At 40.0% G+C, this 15,321-nt stretch overlaps 1 protein-coding gene and 1 pseudogene across 2 annotated transcripts; one reads left to right on the top strand and one right to left on the bottom strand.

The window, feature by feature from the left end:
- Window positions 1–272: 272 nt before the first annotated feature.
- On the bottom strand, window positions 273–3,160 carry LOC146669262 (uncharacterized; annotated as a pseudogene).
- On the top strand, window positions 2,928–15,068 carry mbd1b (methyl-CpG binding domain protein 1b). 2 transcript variants are annotated; one of them, XM_085405773.1, is made up of 17 exons: window positions 2,928–3,075; window positions 3,565–4,141; window positions 5,630–5,770; window positions 5,923–6,058; window positions 6,158–6,444; window positions 6,547–6,629; window positions 6,781–6,824; window positions 7,021–7,161; window positions 7,257–7,337; window positions 7,414–7,434; window positions 7,527–7,619; window positions 10,291–10,452; window positions 10,549–10,728; window positions 10,865–10,945; window positions 11,036–11,119; window positions 12,856–12,948; window positions 13,037–15,068. In XM_085405773.1, the coding sequence occupies exons 2-17, from the start codon at window positions 3,717–3,719 to the stop codon at window positions 13,493–13,495; spliced, it is 2,511 nt and encodes an 836-aa protein (XP_085261899.1). In that variant the 5' UTR covers window positions 2,928–3,075; window positions 3,565–3,716; the 3' UTR covers window positions 13,496–15,068. The 2 variants fall into 2 exon arrangements, with proteins under 2 accessions (XP_085261899.1, XP_085261898.1); XM_085405772.1 differs by having other exon boundaries at window positions 13,028–15,068.
- The last annotated feature ends 253 nt before the right edge of the window (window positions 15,069–15,321 follow it).

Below are 15,321 nucleotides of genomic sequence, written 5' to 3'. Positions count from 1 at the left end.
TAATAAAGTGACCGAGGTATTTCACCTTTTTATGAACTTCAAGAGTTTTTTGTGCCAGTTTAAACAAAGGGAAATTTAGCTGTTTATCCTGCTTGGTTCTACATATCAAAACAGCACTTTTAGCAGCATTGTACTCAATGTCATATTGCACACCATATTCAGTACAGATATTAAGAAGATCCTGTAACCCAGCACTGCTTGGACTAAAAACAACCAGGTCATCTGCATACATAAGATGATTTATCAATGTTTTACCTAATATACACCCAGTGTTACAGGCTCTCAGCTGTATGGACAAATCATCAACATACAAATTAAATAAAATTGGAGACAAAATCCCACCCTGTGTAACACCATTGCTGACACCAAAGGGGGCAGAAATACTGCTTCCCCATTTAACCTGCATGTTCTGATGAGCGTACCAGTAAGAGAGAATCCTCACGATGTACTGAGGAACTCCCCGTCTCTTCATTTTATCAAAAAGTTTTCTGTGGTTCACTCGATCAAAAGCCTTAGAGGCATCAATGAAAGACATGAGGACAGATGAATTTTTAGCCCTGTACAAACTGACTATTTCCTTGAGTGCATATATGCACATGTCAGTGCCGTGCTTTGAAGCCAAACTGATTATCCAGAGAAGAGATGAACACACTAACTCTATCAAACAAGATTCTTTCTAACACCTTAGATAAAATACTGGCTAGTGCAATTGGCCTGTAATTATCCAAGCAGCTCACTTTTGCAGCTTTGTCCTTCATAACTGGTACCAGTAAAATACACAGCATTGAGTCTGGTAATATGCCATGAATCATAAACCCAGTGAAACAGAGTGCTAAAAGAGGAGCTAGCCTTAAACTAGCATGTTTTAAATGTTCTGCAGTGATGTGATCCAAACCAGAGGATTTATTATCAGACAACCTATGAATGGCTTCAAATACTTCATGTGTCCTTACACTTATTGTGTCATTACTCATGTCAAAATTGTCCTCATATGGATCACTTTTTATACAGTTAAACAACGCACTGTAATGCTGTCTCCATAATGCTGCAATGTTATCTGCCCCAGAAACACCTTCAACAGTTGATGGTAGAGATGGTTTACAGTTATTAAGAGCTTTCACCTCTTTCCAAAAATCTGCCATATTATTACACAGCATTTTCCTGGACAAAGAATCTGCTCTCAGCATTTGCTCATTTTTAGTTATAAAGCGAACAGCATACTTATATCTGGCATTCGCACATTTTTTCTGTTCAAATTCTGGGCCTTGTTTAGGTCTTCCAGCCATGGCCCAACATTTATAAGCTATGCGAGCTTCATCATGGTACATGGATACATGTTCTTTCCAGCCAGGTCTGATGTTAGGTTTCTTATGCTTATATTGTTTATCAAGCAGTGTACCACTTTTATACAGAGCAGTCACTATATCATCATACATGGAGAAGAGTAAATGTTTATGCACAGCATTCTTACAGTTGACATCTTTGCACAAAATAGCTTCTTTGGGCAAAGAAATGTTGTTCAGATGTATATCGGTATTACTATGATAAGCTAAGAAATCATCTTCACTACATGCTGACCAGTCTAATTTTACACTGGTAGCAATATTAGCAATATTATTTCCAGTTGTTGCTGGCATTTGTTCCACATTCACAGTAAAACCAAAAGGTATATGATCTGACACAGTTACCTCATACCTAATAGTCATGTTTGCTAAAGCTGCATGTCCATCAGCTGTACAGATACAGTGGTCCAGCCATGATGTACTATGCCAGGCTTCACTTATGTATAGCTATCTGCAGGCAGTAACACTTTGGTAGACAAGATAAGATTATTAACTTGACAAAAGTGAGTTAAGTGTTTAGCAAACTGAGAACTGCTGTCTGTGAGATCAGCATTAAAATCACCCAAAACATATATGCTGTAAGTATCGTTGTCTTGAATAAATGCATTAATAAAAGCCAGCCTACTGAGGTATTCTTGCTCAAAAGTGCTCTATTTATAGAGCACTTTTGAGCTCTATTTATAGAGCACTTTAAAAAATACGTGATTGACCAAACTACTTTATAAAAGAACAATGATAAAAGTTAAAAATGAATAAAGCAGACAATAAAATATCCCATAAATAAAGTTAAGGATAGAAAGAAATACAATATTGTCATACAATAATTAACTAATGATTTTTAAGATGTGCTCTTGTAAATTCCCTGAAAACACCGAGATTATGTAGTGCCTCAAAAAGACGTCACAATCTAATCTCATATTTAATATTTTAATGGTTTTTAAAATCTGATTTCAGATCGGTCTCTAACGCAGCACTGTTAAAGGGATGGCTACGAAGATGACACTTTCGGGATGAGAGGCTTCCCTCCCTTCCGTCTTTTGTTCAGTTGTCTATTTAATCCCGCCCCCTCCCACAAGCCCCGCCCGCTTGAACAAGTCATAGTTGAACTAAGGTACAGTTTAATTAATAACGGTGAACAAATGTTAAAAAGTGGTAGGTAGTATTACAGCATGATGCAGTCTACAGCAGAGCTAGGTTAAACTGCTTTGCGGTGATTTGGCACTTATATGGGGTACATTTTTCACTTAGGTGTTACAAATTGAATAAAAAAAAATGAAACCAGTGTTTCTTAAATACGAAGGTATTTTTAGGTGAGAATTTTTAAAGTTATATATAAAAAAGCAAATATAAGCATAAAAACTATGTTCACTTAGGAGAAGACGGAGCGGTGCCAGTTAGTTGCTTTTGTCTTGCTGTTGGCAGTGAACACATACACGCGCGTGAAATAACGATGTACTCATTAGCGCGTTTTGTCCCGCACCTTATTTATACACACACACACAAAGGGGAGACACCACAGAACACCTTCACCGCATCCAACGAACAGTTCCGTGCTACCCTCCACAAGCTAGGGGGAGTTGCATCTTGAGTGTTCCGATGTCTTTGGTTGTGTCCAATGCCACCGTTTCCGTAGTGCTAGGTGCAGGGTAGCTATCAACGTTAGCTCTAAGTGAATAAGGGGAGCTACGTGTTGAAATCACTATCCCAAACATCTGAGGAATATTACCTAAAGGTGTGTGTGGGTGCGTGTTTTTTAGAAAACCCAAGTGGCCACAAACCTTTGTAGTCCGGTAGCGATAAACAGCTTCTATAAACATCATTTATTTCAGTTTATCGGATTAGAAATCATCCATGGAGATATGCGATAGCTAACGGAGGCTAACGTTGCTCTCGCTTATAATGCTTTTACTTCATCTAATCTAGCGTTGATGTTACACTACTGTTTAGTGTCTCGCTAATCTCAGTGTCACCAAAATATCCGCGCTGCATGTCAAACAATGACACAACTTGAAACAGTAACAAAACTTAGCAGTTTATGCTAGCTAATGCTAACGTTTTGTTTGCTGGCTAACATTGCTATATTATAGTCCCAGCTAATGAACTGTGAATAGATTTATTTCGAAACTAACTTTACAATTTCTCAGCCATTTAGCTGTGTTAACCGTACATGCTGTATAGATCATTTTTATAATCAGCCTCGATTTTTCTTTTTTCACCACAGGCTTTGCCATGATAAATTGACCAGCTTTCAACCAGCAGCCGCACACATTTAACCTCAGAGGCCAGGACATCAAGGGGCACTGTGGACATAAACATCTTTAAATGGGATGCAAGACGAACTATAGAGGAAACTTAAATTAAACTTGTGAATCAATGGATGAGGAAACGCTTGAAAGCCCACTCCAGGGCACAGAGACTGTGGAAGAAGATGCAGGACAAAACGCAGAGAAGAACAGCTGTAAAGGAGACACTGTAGAAGAGGATATAGGACAAAGGTCAGAAAAGAAGAGCAGTGAAATAGATGAGACAAATGAAGCAGCCCCAGAATCCTCAGATGGTGTAAATGCAATAGGAAGCCCCAGCTCTGGTCCCATGAAAGAAAAGGCAACAGAGGAGAAAGAGGAGGCAAAATCTTCTGGTGGTGAGCCTCCTGTTGACTGGTTTGAGCCACTTGAAGATGATGATGATGATGCCGAAAGCAATGATAGAAATGATCCAGAGGAAGAGAGTCTGGCAGGAGAAAGTGAAAGGAGCGAGAGTGTGGGTGGCAGTGAGAGCACCTTCAAAAAGATATATCAGTAGGTTGAATAATGTTGTTCTTACTATCCTTTGTGGTCATGTGATGCTGTAGTAATATTTACTCATAAAGTTGCTTTTTCTCTAACATGCTATCGATCATATAAGCCCCTGCAACACAGAAAGGTCCAGGTGATCAGACTGTCACATTACTGCCTAACAGATGTACAGTACTGTGCAAAATTCTTGAGCCACGCTAAGTTTTTAATATTTTACAGAAAAAAAAGAAAGAAATTAGGTGCAGTGAATTTAATGAAATGTGCAAATATACATACAGTGTTTTAAAACAGAGTTTGTAAAAAGCTTTAAAGTTACAATTTGGTTTGACCGAAAGTGTCAGATTTGGATTCATCACTCCATAAGACTCGAGGTCTACTTCTTGTGTAAATTGGCGTCCACCGTTCCCTTCCTTAAGAATGGCGTCTTGACAGCCCACCTATGTGTGTTTGACGACACTTCAGCGTCACTCAGGTTCTGTTTCAGGTCTTTGCTGAAATTTTTCCTGTTCCTTAAGAACATGATTTTCAGATTCTCTTTATGATTTTTTTTTTTTTTTTAGGCTGAGACATATTTTGTCTTCTGCTTGTCCCGTTTCCTCAAACTACTAGTAACAAAGTACCAAAAGGTACAATTTGAAACAATTTTTTTGTAATTTCTCTGTTATGTTTAGGCAACACTAGTTCATCTCTTGAGTTAAAAGTAACCTTCAAAAAGCCTGAAGAAGTAACCCTCAGGACCACTTTATAAAGAAATCCCAAGACCGTCTGGTTTCATGAAAGCAAAGTATAAAGAAATTAGAGATGGCTTATGACTTTTGCACAGTACTGTGTATGTTACAAGCTCTTTTGGTGTTACTAGAGTGTGCATGGATTCCTGTGCCCTCAAATAGGATGCAAACTCTAATCGTTAAAATAACTACCAAAATATACCTGCCATGTTATAGAAAACTCTAACTTGCATTTTATTTTACTTGATTGATTACTTTCCTACTGTGAGGTTCAGAGGATCGACATATCTGTGTCACGGTGTAACCGATTGATGAAGCCAGCAATTTGGGAATAGGTTTAGGTCTTTTGCTGTAATCTGATAATGAGCAGCATTATCTTAAATATTTTTGGACTAAATTTAGATGCTATGCTGGTGAGCAAGCACAGGATCCCCTTTTTTACCATTGTTACTACAGGGCGGGCAGTGGGGATGCATGCGTGCAAAGATGCTGCACAAGCTTTATGACCATTTTAAGCATCAAGTGTATTTTCAAATATTCAGAGGAGCTACCAATGAAAACAGAGCTTTAAATGTCTTATTCATTTGAGCTCATTTCAAACTTCAATGCAACTTTGCCTGTATCTGGGAAAATAACTTTTATTTATTATATTATTATTATTATTCATCATGTTTCTCAGGGTGATGTATTTGCAGTCTCTTTTCCCTCAATGTGATCTAAACATTTCTAAAATGTTTGAGTGTGTGTCTTCTTTTAAATTCAGGCTTCATGCACCCCGCCGTAAACGATCGCACCCTGATGAGGGATGGGTTGAATGCCCTGCACTGGGGGAGGGCTGGAAGCGCAAAGAGGTCGTTCGGCGTTCAGGATCTAGTATTGGCCAAAAGGATGTATATTACTTAAGGTAAATACGGCCTTGTAGGAATAAAGAATCCACCTGTACAGTTGTTGACATATTAATGGTGCTACCTTTTACACTCCTCCTGAAGCGTGCACTTAATATCAAAGGAATATTTTGGGTTTTTTTGTGGTTGTAATTATTTTTCTCCTTTGCAGTCCTCGTGGTGATCGAGTGAGAAGCAGAGTAGAGCTGATTTCAGTGCTGGAAGGACAGGACTTGTCTAACTTTGAGTACAAGACGGGCAAATTCTACCATGGCGAAACACCGCTCCCAAGAATTCGAAGCAGAAAGGTGTCGCTTGGTGTTATTCTTTGTATTTTAAGCATGAAGACACTGAAGATTTGAACTGCATGACTTAGAGTCTGCTATCCTCACCCTCTCATCCTTTAGAGAAAGGTCCGCGAGCGATCGTCCTCAGAGTCCAGCTGGATGGAGAGGGGAGAGGGGGCAGACACTCCTGACTCCCACCACAGACTAACCCCAAGCCTCGGGTCTAAAAACGTCAACTCCAATCATTCAAATGCCCCCTTGAACAGTACAGTGGGATCGCCGAATCAAGGGTCTCACAGTGAGGATCCACCTGCAGAGGATAAAATTAAACTCCCTGGTCCATCGTCATCTCAGCCACGTCCGCTCCCTTCTATAAATGGAGAGATCGGGTCAGAGGACAGCATACTGTGAGTCTGTTACTACGTGCAACATAACACCATCATTACAAGTGTCAGCTTCTCGTGATAACTTGAGGTTGGGGGGGGGGGGGTCATCATGTGTGTCTGCAGGATCTGTGCCAGATGTGGCATTTCCTTCACAGGCACGTGGTATGACAAACAAAGAAAGAGGCCCTGCTGTCCCTCCTGTTGGGGTACGTTGGTGCATAAGTGTGTAGAATTATAAGTGAGAGGCAAAACTGCATCAGATCTATATCTGATATCAAAGGGAAACAGGTGGCTGAAGATGGGGTGAAATATGGATTCTCCTTGTAACATTACCTACAATTTTTTCCCCACTTCCAGCAGCGTCAAAGACAAAAGAACACCCAATGATTCGCTTCAGAAAGGTAATGTGCTGCGTGCAGGGACACATTGTAACTAATGCTCAAAGGGTGCATGCTAGTATCGAAATGCTCTTAAATTCATTTCATTTCCCTTTAAAATTCTGATAAAACTGTTGCCGTGTGTCTTACAATCCACATTTCTCATGAATGTTATTAAAGAAGCAAACTGTCTTTCTCCTTGTGTCCATGCCACATGTAGTGGATTCCTTGTGGTCAGTGCGTGGGATGTCATAACACCGACAATTGTGGGCAGTGTGCCAATTGCAAACATGGGCTGCAGAGCCCAGAATCCCGGAGACGCATATGCCGAAAACGCAAATGTATATGTCCTATTCGCAAGGTAAACAGCTACACACTGATTTTTATTTATTTCTATACTTTTAAATTACTTTAGCATCAATATTGCTTTCTTATGCATTTGGTATGTTCTTCCAGGGCCCTGGAAGTGGAGGCTTCATGCAGCAGAGGCCTTACAGTGACGTTTCAGAGACATTTGACGACAGCATGAGTTTCCAGGTATAAAGTCTGAATAGTTAACACTTTGATTGGCTTTGTTTCCTGTATTTTCTAAAATGTTCATTTGATTTTACAGGGTGAAGTTACAGATTCACAGGTAACACTTTTCTGATCTTATCAAATGTGTTATTTATAGCATCGTGCTGAACAATCACTTTCCTTACTCATACTGATGTTGTCTTCACACAGCACCCCAGTCTCAAAAGCAGTGACACGGAGAACTTCTCAGTCAATGTGGATGTTGATGATGAGGATGAGTTGTCAACCGATGACGATGATGATGTGAGTGTTTTAGGTCTTTTTCTTTTTTAACGTTTGCATAAAGGCATATATCTTTACCACACACAGACACACGGTAGTGACACATTTCATTGAAGCTTTTTAAGATCCTGAAAGACTTAGGAATTAGTAGTACGATTTAAGAGTGTAGTAATGGACTGAAACGGAACATGGCAGCAATGCATCTACAACACGTGTCGAACTCCAGGCCTCGAGGGCCTGTATCCTGCAGGTTTTAGATGTGTCCTTGATCCAACACCGCTGATTTAAATGGCTAAATGACCTCCTCAACATGTGTTGAAGTTCTCCAGAAGCCTGGTAATGAACTAATCATTTCATTCAGGTGTGTTGACCCAGGGTGATATCTAAAACCTGCAGGACACTGGCCCTCGAGGCCTGGAGTTTGACACCCCTGATCTACAAGGATGCCAGCTGCCGTTAAACGCCGAAGAAGAAGAAGCTGTGTCCGGTATTGTAGCTGTGTCCAAATTCAGGGGCCGCATTTGTAGGCCGATTACTTTACAGCGACGCAACAAAGGCTGTCCAAACTCGAAGACTTCTCCAAATGTGGCCGACAAATGCGTCCTTAATTTCCCCAGATTTGAAGGATGGGTCGGGTGTATACTTTCATTTTTGGAGACGAGCTGGCTGGGAGGTCAAGGTTCAACTCCCGGCACATCGTTTTCAAACCGTCCGCGGTCTTTCGCTGCTCAGGTTAAACATGATATATAAGTCACTTAGATAACTTAAAAATGTTATTGTTTGGCTTTTTTCAGTGTTTTGTTTGCTCCTGATTAATCAGTTTGGCTGAGATCAAAGTTATAGTTTTTACACAGCTGAATAAACGTCAAACAGAAAACTGATTAAACACAAGTGTGAGATGGTTGAGAATTTACTCCAGTGTCCTGTTACATTTTAGATAGCAAGGAGTAGACGGCAGAGTTTATTAAACTCCACCAAGAAAATCTGCAAATTTCATTAAAAGTTTAATAAACTATCATCTTGTCTTTATTTTTGGTTAGCACATACCTTAAACACTTCAAGCTTTAAGCTAATGATAGTTATATAAGAGCAGATGCATGCTGGTGCAATAAGCTGTACGTTTTACGTCCAATGGATGCATGATTTGATTAGTCGACTAATCGCAAAAATAATCTGTGACTAGTCGACTATCAAAATAATCATTTATGGCAGCCCTAGTCTGCACAGTGGGAACAGTAACTCAGATGACCACTTGTGACAACCAAGGTATTCAGAAAAGGATCCCACAGCACATCAATCCTTGAAGCCGATGGCCTACAGCAACATAAGACCGCACTGCATGCCTCTCCTCTCAGAACATGAACATGGAACTGAGGCTCCCCAGTGAGTCAGGATTTCTGCTACAACATTCAGACAGTAGGGTCAGAATTTTCCTTAAACAACATGAAAGCATGGATCCATCCTGCCTTGTATCAACGGTTCAGGTTGGTGGTGGTGTTACAGTGTTATGGGGAATATTTTCGGAGCACACTCTAGGCCTCTTAGTACCAACTGAACACCATTTAAACATCATTGTAAGTGTTGTTGCTGACTGGATAATGTCACAAAGCTCATCTGAAACTGGTTTCTTGAGTTCACTTTACCCAAATGACATCCAGATAGGGCTCCTGTGAGATGTGGTGAGATGAGACATCTACATCAGGAAGGTGCAGTCAATAAATCTGCAGCAACTGTGTGACTAGATGATGTCAATGTGGACCAAAATCTCTGAGGAATGTTTCCAGCACCTTGAATTTTTGCAGCATTTCACAACAGCAACTTCAACTTCAAGTTGAGTTGAGTGAAAGTTCGTTAGTGTTACAGTTCTGTTCATGCTGGTTTTATATGAACTGCAACGTAACAACGTTTCATGTTAAAAAAGGGACACATCTTAACAATACATGCAACAACTCCCAGCTGATGTGAGGACTCCTCAGGCTGTGATGGGTGGGAGAGAGGTGAATACATTTTAGGAATATATACTCATTAGCCAAGTTTCCATCCACGTTTAGTACAACTTTTAGCAATATTTCCAGAATGTGTAAATAAATGAAAACATTCACAACTGCTATAAAAATATTAGGCTTTAGGTGGATTGTGATCAACAGTTGGGGGCACCAATTCTGCAGCCTGGTGTCATTAAACTACTGCAGAAGAAGAAGCACCAGCCGAACCTCAAAGAATGGAAAGCCAATATGGGAAAACACAATGACATTTTTGTGCTGTTTATTAATTATAGGAAAGTTACAGCCTCCACTTTGTTCCACATCAGTGGGATTGCTGTTTCATTCAGGCTGATTGCAAACAATAACTTTCCTCCCATATAGACAATCTCCCCCTGTACCCTTTAGACACCTCAGCACTAGTTGGTTAAAGACTGTTGGAGTCGACTGCACATTTTTTTTTTGTCTTTAACTTTCTCTTTATTCAACCAGTTAATTAACCAGAATGATTCAGTAAACATTGAATTTTACACATTTTTACATTTTGGAGATTTATGGTGGAAATAGAAGTTGTGTAATTCCTAAGACACCTTTTGCCCATAGTAGCCCGTACTTGTCGCGTATCTTTGATAAAAGTGTGTCTCTATTAGTGATTTCTTCACTGTTGTCTTGTTATTTTGACCCAATTGTGTGAATTTTCTTGTTTTCAGTGGCACAAAAAGCGGAAGCGACGTTCCTGTGGAGAATGCAAGGCCTGTCTCTGCAGGAAAGACTGTGGCACGTGTGATTTCTGTATAGACAAGCCCAAGTTTGGGGGCAGTAACAAGAAAAGGCAGAAGTGTCGCTTACGACAGTGTCAGAGGCAGGCAATGGTAAGACTGACAGATGCAATTTTGTAAAATAGTTTTTCAATGACACTGCTTCTTCCAGTATTTATTTAAGTAAATTCCTCTGCTTCTACCTGGCAGAGGCATTTGCTGCCCTTCCAGATGGGACAAGGTGACTACGGACCAGATGGCCCACTTCCGCCAGGCCGGCCTAGACCTCACTACACATACAGTCGCAAGTTAGGTTTAAAGAAAACCAAAGGGTCTCAAATGGGCTATGATTTAAGCGACAATGAAGATGATGACAGTAATTTACAACCAGTGAGTGCCCAACGCCTCTGGTCATTTATTTTGTTTCCTCTTTGCTCATAAAGATTATTTTTGAGGTCATTTGGCAGCTACGACTCGATCACCCCATTAATTGTGAACCTGACCTGGCTTTGCTCTGCCGTTGTAGATTAGTTGGAGCTCGTCACCTGTGAGGTCTAGCAAAAGCTTTTTTGACACGAATGTGAGAAACCACCAATCATCTATGCAGGTTTGAAATCAGATCTCAGTCCACACATATTTTGACAAATGCCCCTCATCTCAAACAGAAACACGATTTCAACGTAACGCTGTCTTTCAGCAGTTGAATAATTCCGAGTTTGGAGTGCAGAACGGACTGTCAGACAGCGTCCCTCAGATCAGCAACCACAGCAACCCCCACCAGGTAAGTTTAACTTAAACAAAAGTGTTGCTCTTTCTGATCCTCACCAAGAGGTTTGCTTCAAAGGTCTCACAGCTCTGTTGTAAACTGTTGCGCTTTTCTGGCTGATTGTGTAAAAAGCTATTGCTGACCAATGCCGAACGACGGCACGATCCTCACTCATCACGAGCCATCAGCCTCCTACTTACACTTTCGTATCATGAACACTTACTGGAACCCCGTTTTCTTAAATCTGTGGTCTTTTTCTTTTTAACCTTTGCTTGGTAATGAAGTCTGAACAAGTAAAGTGTATAATGTCAGGGTTGTTGCTTCTTGTTACAGTTCTCGTGGTCCTTTGCTGTTGTTTCAATATTTGACAGCATCATTTAAATGAAGCTTTTGAGCAGTTTGCCTTTATTGCAGTTTTACAGAATAGAAGCATGAAAGACAGAAGGGTTACAAAATGTAACAATGCCTTCAACCTGGATGGATAAACCAGAGATGTTGCAGTGATTCGGTTTGTGTCTAAAACATTTGGCATGAGGCCACCCACAAAAGTTAATGTGATCTGTTGTAATGTAATGGCTGCGTTTTGCTGCCAAGCTGTTTGTGCTCTCTACTTGTCACCACCCTCTCCTTGGCTGTCCTTCAGTTTGTCCTTGTGGTCACTTGTTTTGCCAGTCAGTTTATGGATGAACATATCTAATTTTCCACGATTTATTTCAAATATGATAACAGTCAAAGTTTGTTTGGCCCTCCTTATCTAAACTATGTGTAGGGAAGAGTTTAGATTTCCTTTTTTGACACTTCACCAATTGTTAAAAATGTGGCCCTTTTCATACATGTATCATTTTGTTCATGGTTTTCATTGAAGCTATTTGATGTTTTCCAGAGGTGGTGTTGGTGTATACACAGAGATAAAAGAATTTCTGCATTTGTCACAGCTGGTCTGATCTTCTTCTACGTCATAATTATAGACAAACACAATTTTGCTAAAGTAACGGCATAGTTGCGCACATCTTTATATACCACAGTGTTTAATAATTCAATACACAGGCTAACCCCCCCCCCCCCTTTAAACAATAGACTGTAAATAAAAGATGGCACCAAATAGTTTTTAGCAAATTGAATTCTTAAATTTAGCTTCACAAATTTGTTCTTTTTTTTTCCTTTTTTTTTTTTTATTTCTTCGAGCCACAAGTGAGCATATTTGGATAAAAAGTTAGGGTGCTGAATTGTAGTTAGCCCTCGCAAGATGTGTTGGCATGGTGTATGAACTGTATGGATGTATGCAACAGACACAGCTAGCTGCTAAGTAGTACAAAGTAACAGTTTAATAATGTCAAATTATGTAAAATTCACCCACATACAGTGGTGTGGTGTTGTTTTATTTATTTAATTATTTAACCAGACTTTAAGATTCTGTGGGATCTGACTTGTTTTATGAGCCAGCCTCAAATAGCAACTTGAGGAACTACAATGTGTTTGTACAAGTTTATTTGTGGGATTCCCAGAGGCTGCTACCCGATACTTCACATAATCTCCATTAGTAGCACCAGAGGTTTCCTGTAGCTGCAGACTTCCACAAAGGATCCATTTCTGTCTTCAAACGGTTTCAGTGTATTAATAATAAACTGCGTTGTTGGACTCTGACACAATTTGATGTGCAGGTGTGGGCTGGGTGTAGTTTAATATTTATAATTTTGCATTAAGTTAAAGACTAAGGCCTCACTCTCATGAGACCAACTTTGTCAATACAGGAGCAGCAAAACAGATGGGATGCAGAGAGAGCACAAAGTGCCAGAGAAGCTACAAAGCAAGTTGTTGAAGAAGACGAAGATGAGTTGCCCATGGTAAGTGTCCTGCTGAGGCTGCCCGTACCCCCCAAAACAATCATATGTGTATGTATTGTTATTCGTTTATTGTCTGCAGATTACACAGATCTTCAGCTTGGCTGATAACTCGGTTGGGACTGGTACAGATGCAGAAAACCACCTCATGAAACTACTAGACTCTTTACGCTCCTCTGTACTGCCCATATTGTGGTATGCTATAATGGTGGAGGGCCCGCAGCTGCAGCTCATCCAGTGTTCTAAGCAGTCCAGCATGACTGACACCATGGTGCTGATCGACCCGGGCTTCTTCTATCAGGTCACGGTTCAAAAGCAACCGCTGCTCCCCACCCACCCGCTGTACGACTGCTACCCAGCACGTCTAACCTCGGTGACTGAGGTGGTCAACCTGCTTTTGGGTCTGGAGAAGTACTCTGTGTGCCAGGGGATGCCTCCTAAAGAACCATTACATTATAAAGACCCCATCATACTGGAACGGTCATCAACATGTGATTTCTTGGTGAAGAAGAATGTGGGCATTTGTAATAACTGCAGAGCACTTCACTGACTTCAACATCATCACAGACAGAAATGGGGAAAAATGTGAGCAGAGTGGAGACCACTGGTTTTCTGGTGACACTTTGTCCCATTTTATTGTAATTTTTGGTGATGATGTATATCAAAACTTTACAGACTTACCTCTGGACTGTAAATGGTTTATTTTAAGAATCACCAAAGGCATTTCAGGAGTTGTGACGTTATAATCCAGGCGTGTTTCTTCTCAGATGTTTTATTATGTAGGTGTAGGGCTTTTCTACTTGACTGTTATGTGTCTTGGCTTTGGCAGTGTGTTGGACAAGGCTGAAGTTAGCCCTCTGTGTGGTTAGTGTGCTGTTGGTTGATTCACACTCTTACTTGAGGAATATCCCTCGCCCTCCTTACCATTATTCCACATTTTAGTAGCCCTTTTAGACAACTGTACTCCTAGGAATTAGCCCACAGGTTTGATTCCCAGCATTAACATTGTTGTCATGCTACCGGGTTCATTCATACTACATACGACAAAGTTAATAGAAGATTTGTTTTGGTAAAAACAAGTGTGCACCTCAACTGCTTTCTTTTTTAATTTAATAATATATTCACTAGTGCCATCACTGTTGTCACTAGCACTCCATTAGCTCTTGCTTGATGTGCTCCATTTTTGCATTTGCTCCCAGTGACAATACTAAGGCCAGATAAATGTGAGTTAGAAAGGGTATCCGGTGGCAAATCAGATGTGTGGATCCATCTGATGTGGCGACCACTTGGGAAATAAGGGAGCTGCCAAAGGTACCCTTCTATTAGAAATAGTTATTTAAATTGAATTATGTGATTATTTCAAATTCATGACCATTCATACTGGATTATAATAATGACATGTTGATTCTGGGCTGAAATTACAAGCATTTTTTAAATGTCTTAATCTGATTGCAAAGTAGTCGATTATTTGATTGGCTCTTCCGCTGAAGGCAGAATGTGCTCCTAGCAGCAGCGGGTGTGGTGTGATGAGTTTCATACGACCTTTAAAAATGCATTGACGTTGTCCCATGACAGGAAAAAAAAGTACAATTCCCTCCTGAGGTTTGTTCTCATAAATAAATAACTTTAATCTCATAACTTGTTGGGTAGGTCAGCTTTTTTCTGGTAAATCTAACCTACCCTCCTTTTTTGCTTTCACAGGGTGAGTTTTTGTGTTTATATTGCAACAGAAATATCTGAAAAGTGGGAAATATATCATCACAAACTGGCCTAGTATGGACATATTACGCTAAATTTGTATTCACCCTATTACTATGACAGTCTAAAGTCATTAGAGCAAAAGCAAAAGTTCAGACACGACCCACAAGCTATAAGTAGGAGCAAGCCGCTGTTTTAAAAAGACCCAAGACATCTGTGATAGTGATTATCCAGAGCATACAGTGACATTACTGGTCAAGTATTTAATTGAGTGTTCCCCAAATAAAGAGACGGTGTGGATAGTTATGCAAAGTATGCATAAGTAACACTTAAAAAAAAAAAAAAAAAAAAAAAGTACTTTTGTGTACTTGTAATTTCTCTCGATTTCAGCCCAATGTCATGTCGAGTGAGAATATTTCACAATATATCCACTGAAAACTTTATTCACTGACCCCGTACTTAGACTTGACACTAAAAACACCTTTAAGATCTCAAAACACAAAAAACAGATTAAGATGAATGTAGTTAAACATTCCTCACAAATCTTAAACTAAAACCCAGCAACGGGATTTCAGTTGTTGTGACTGGCAGCATGTTAGCTGAGAGCAGAGAACACTTTCCTTAAAGGTTTAGTTTTGGTTTTGCGAGGTTTTTGTTGTTTTTGGAACAACATGCTCT

Source organism: Rhamphochromis longiceps, linkage group LG5, assembly GCF_057381845.1.
Source record: "Rhamphochromis longiceps isolate RC_006_pf linkage group LG5, R_longiceps_female_GT1.1, whole genome shotgun sequence".
Classification (NCBI taxonomy): Eukaryota; Metazoa; Chordata; class Actinopteri; order Cichliformes; family Cichlidae; genus Rhamphochromis; species Rhamphochromis longiceps.
Note: the sequence above shows the minus strand (reverse complement) of the source record. Positions and strands in the feature narration are given on the sequence as shown.

Coding starts and splice junctions, on each gene's coding strand:
- mbd1b (XM_085405772.1), top strand. CDS start 3,717: ATGGATGAGGAAACGCTTGAAAGCCCACTCCAGGGCACAGAGACTGTG. Junction 6,445..6,546: donor GGGTCAGAGGACAGCATACT/GTGAGTCTGTTA, acceptor GTGTGTCTGCAG/GATCTGTGCCAGATGTGGCA. Junction 7,162..7,256: donor GTATATGTCCTATTCGCAAG/GTAAACAGCTAC, acceptor ATGTTCTTCCAG/GGCCCTGGAAGTGGAGGCTT.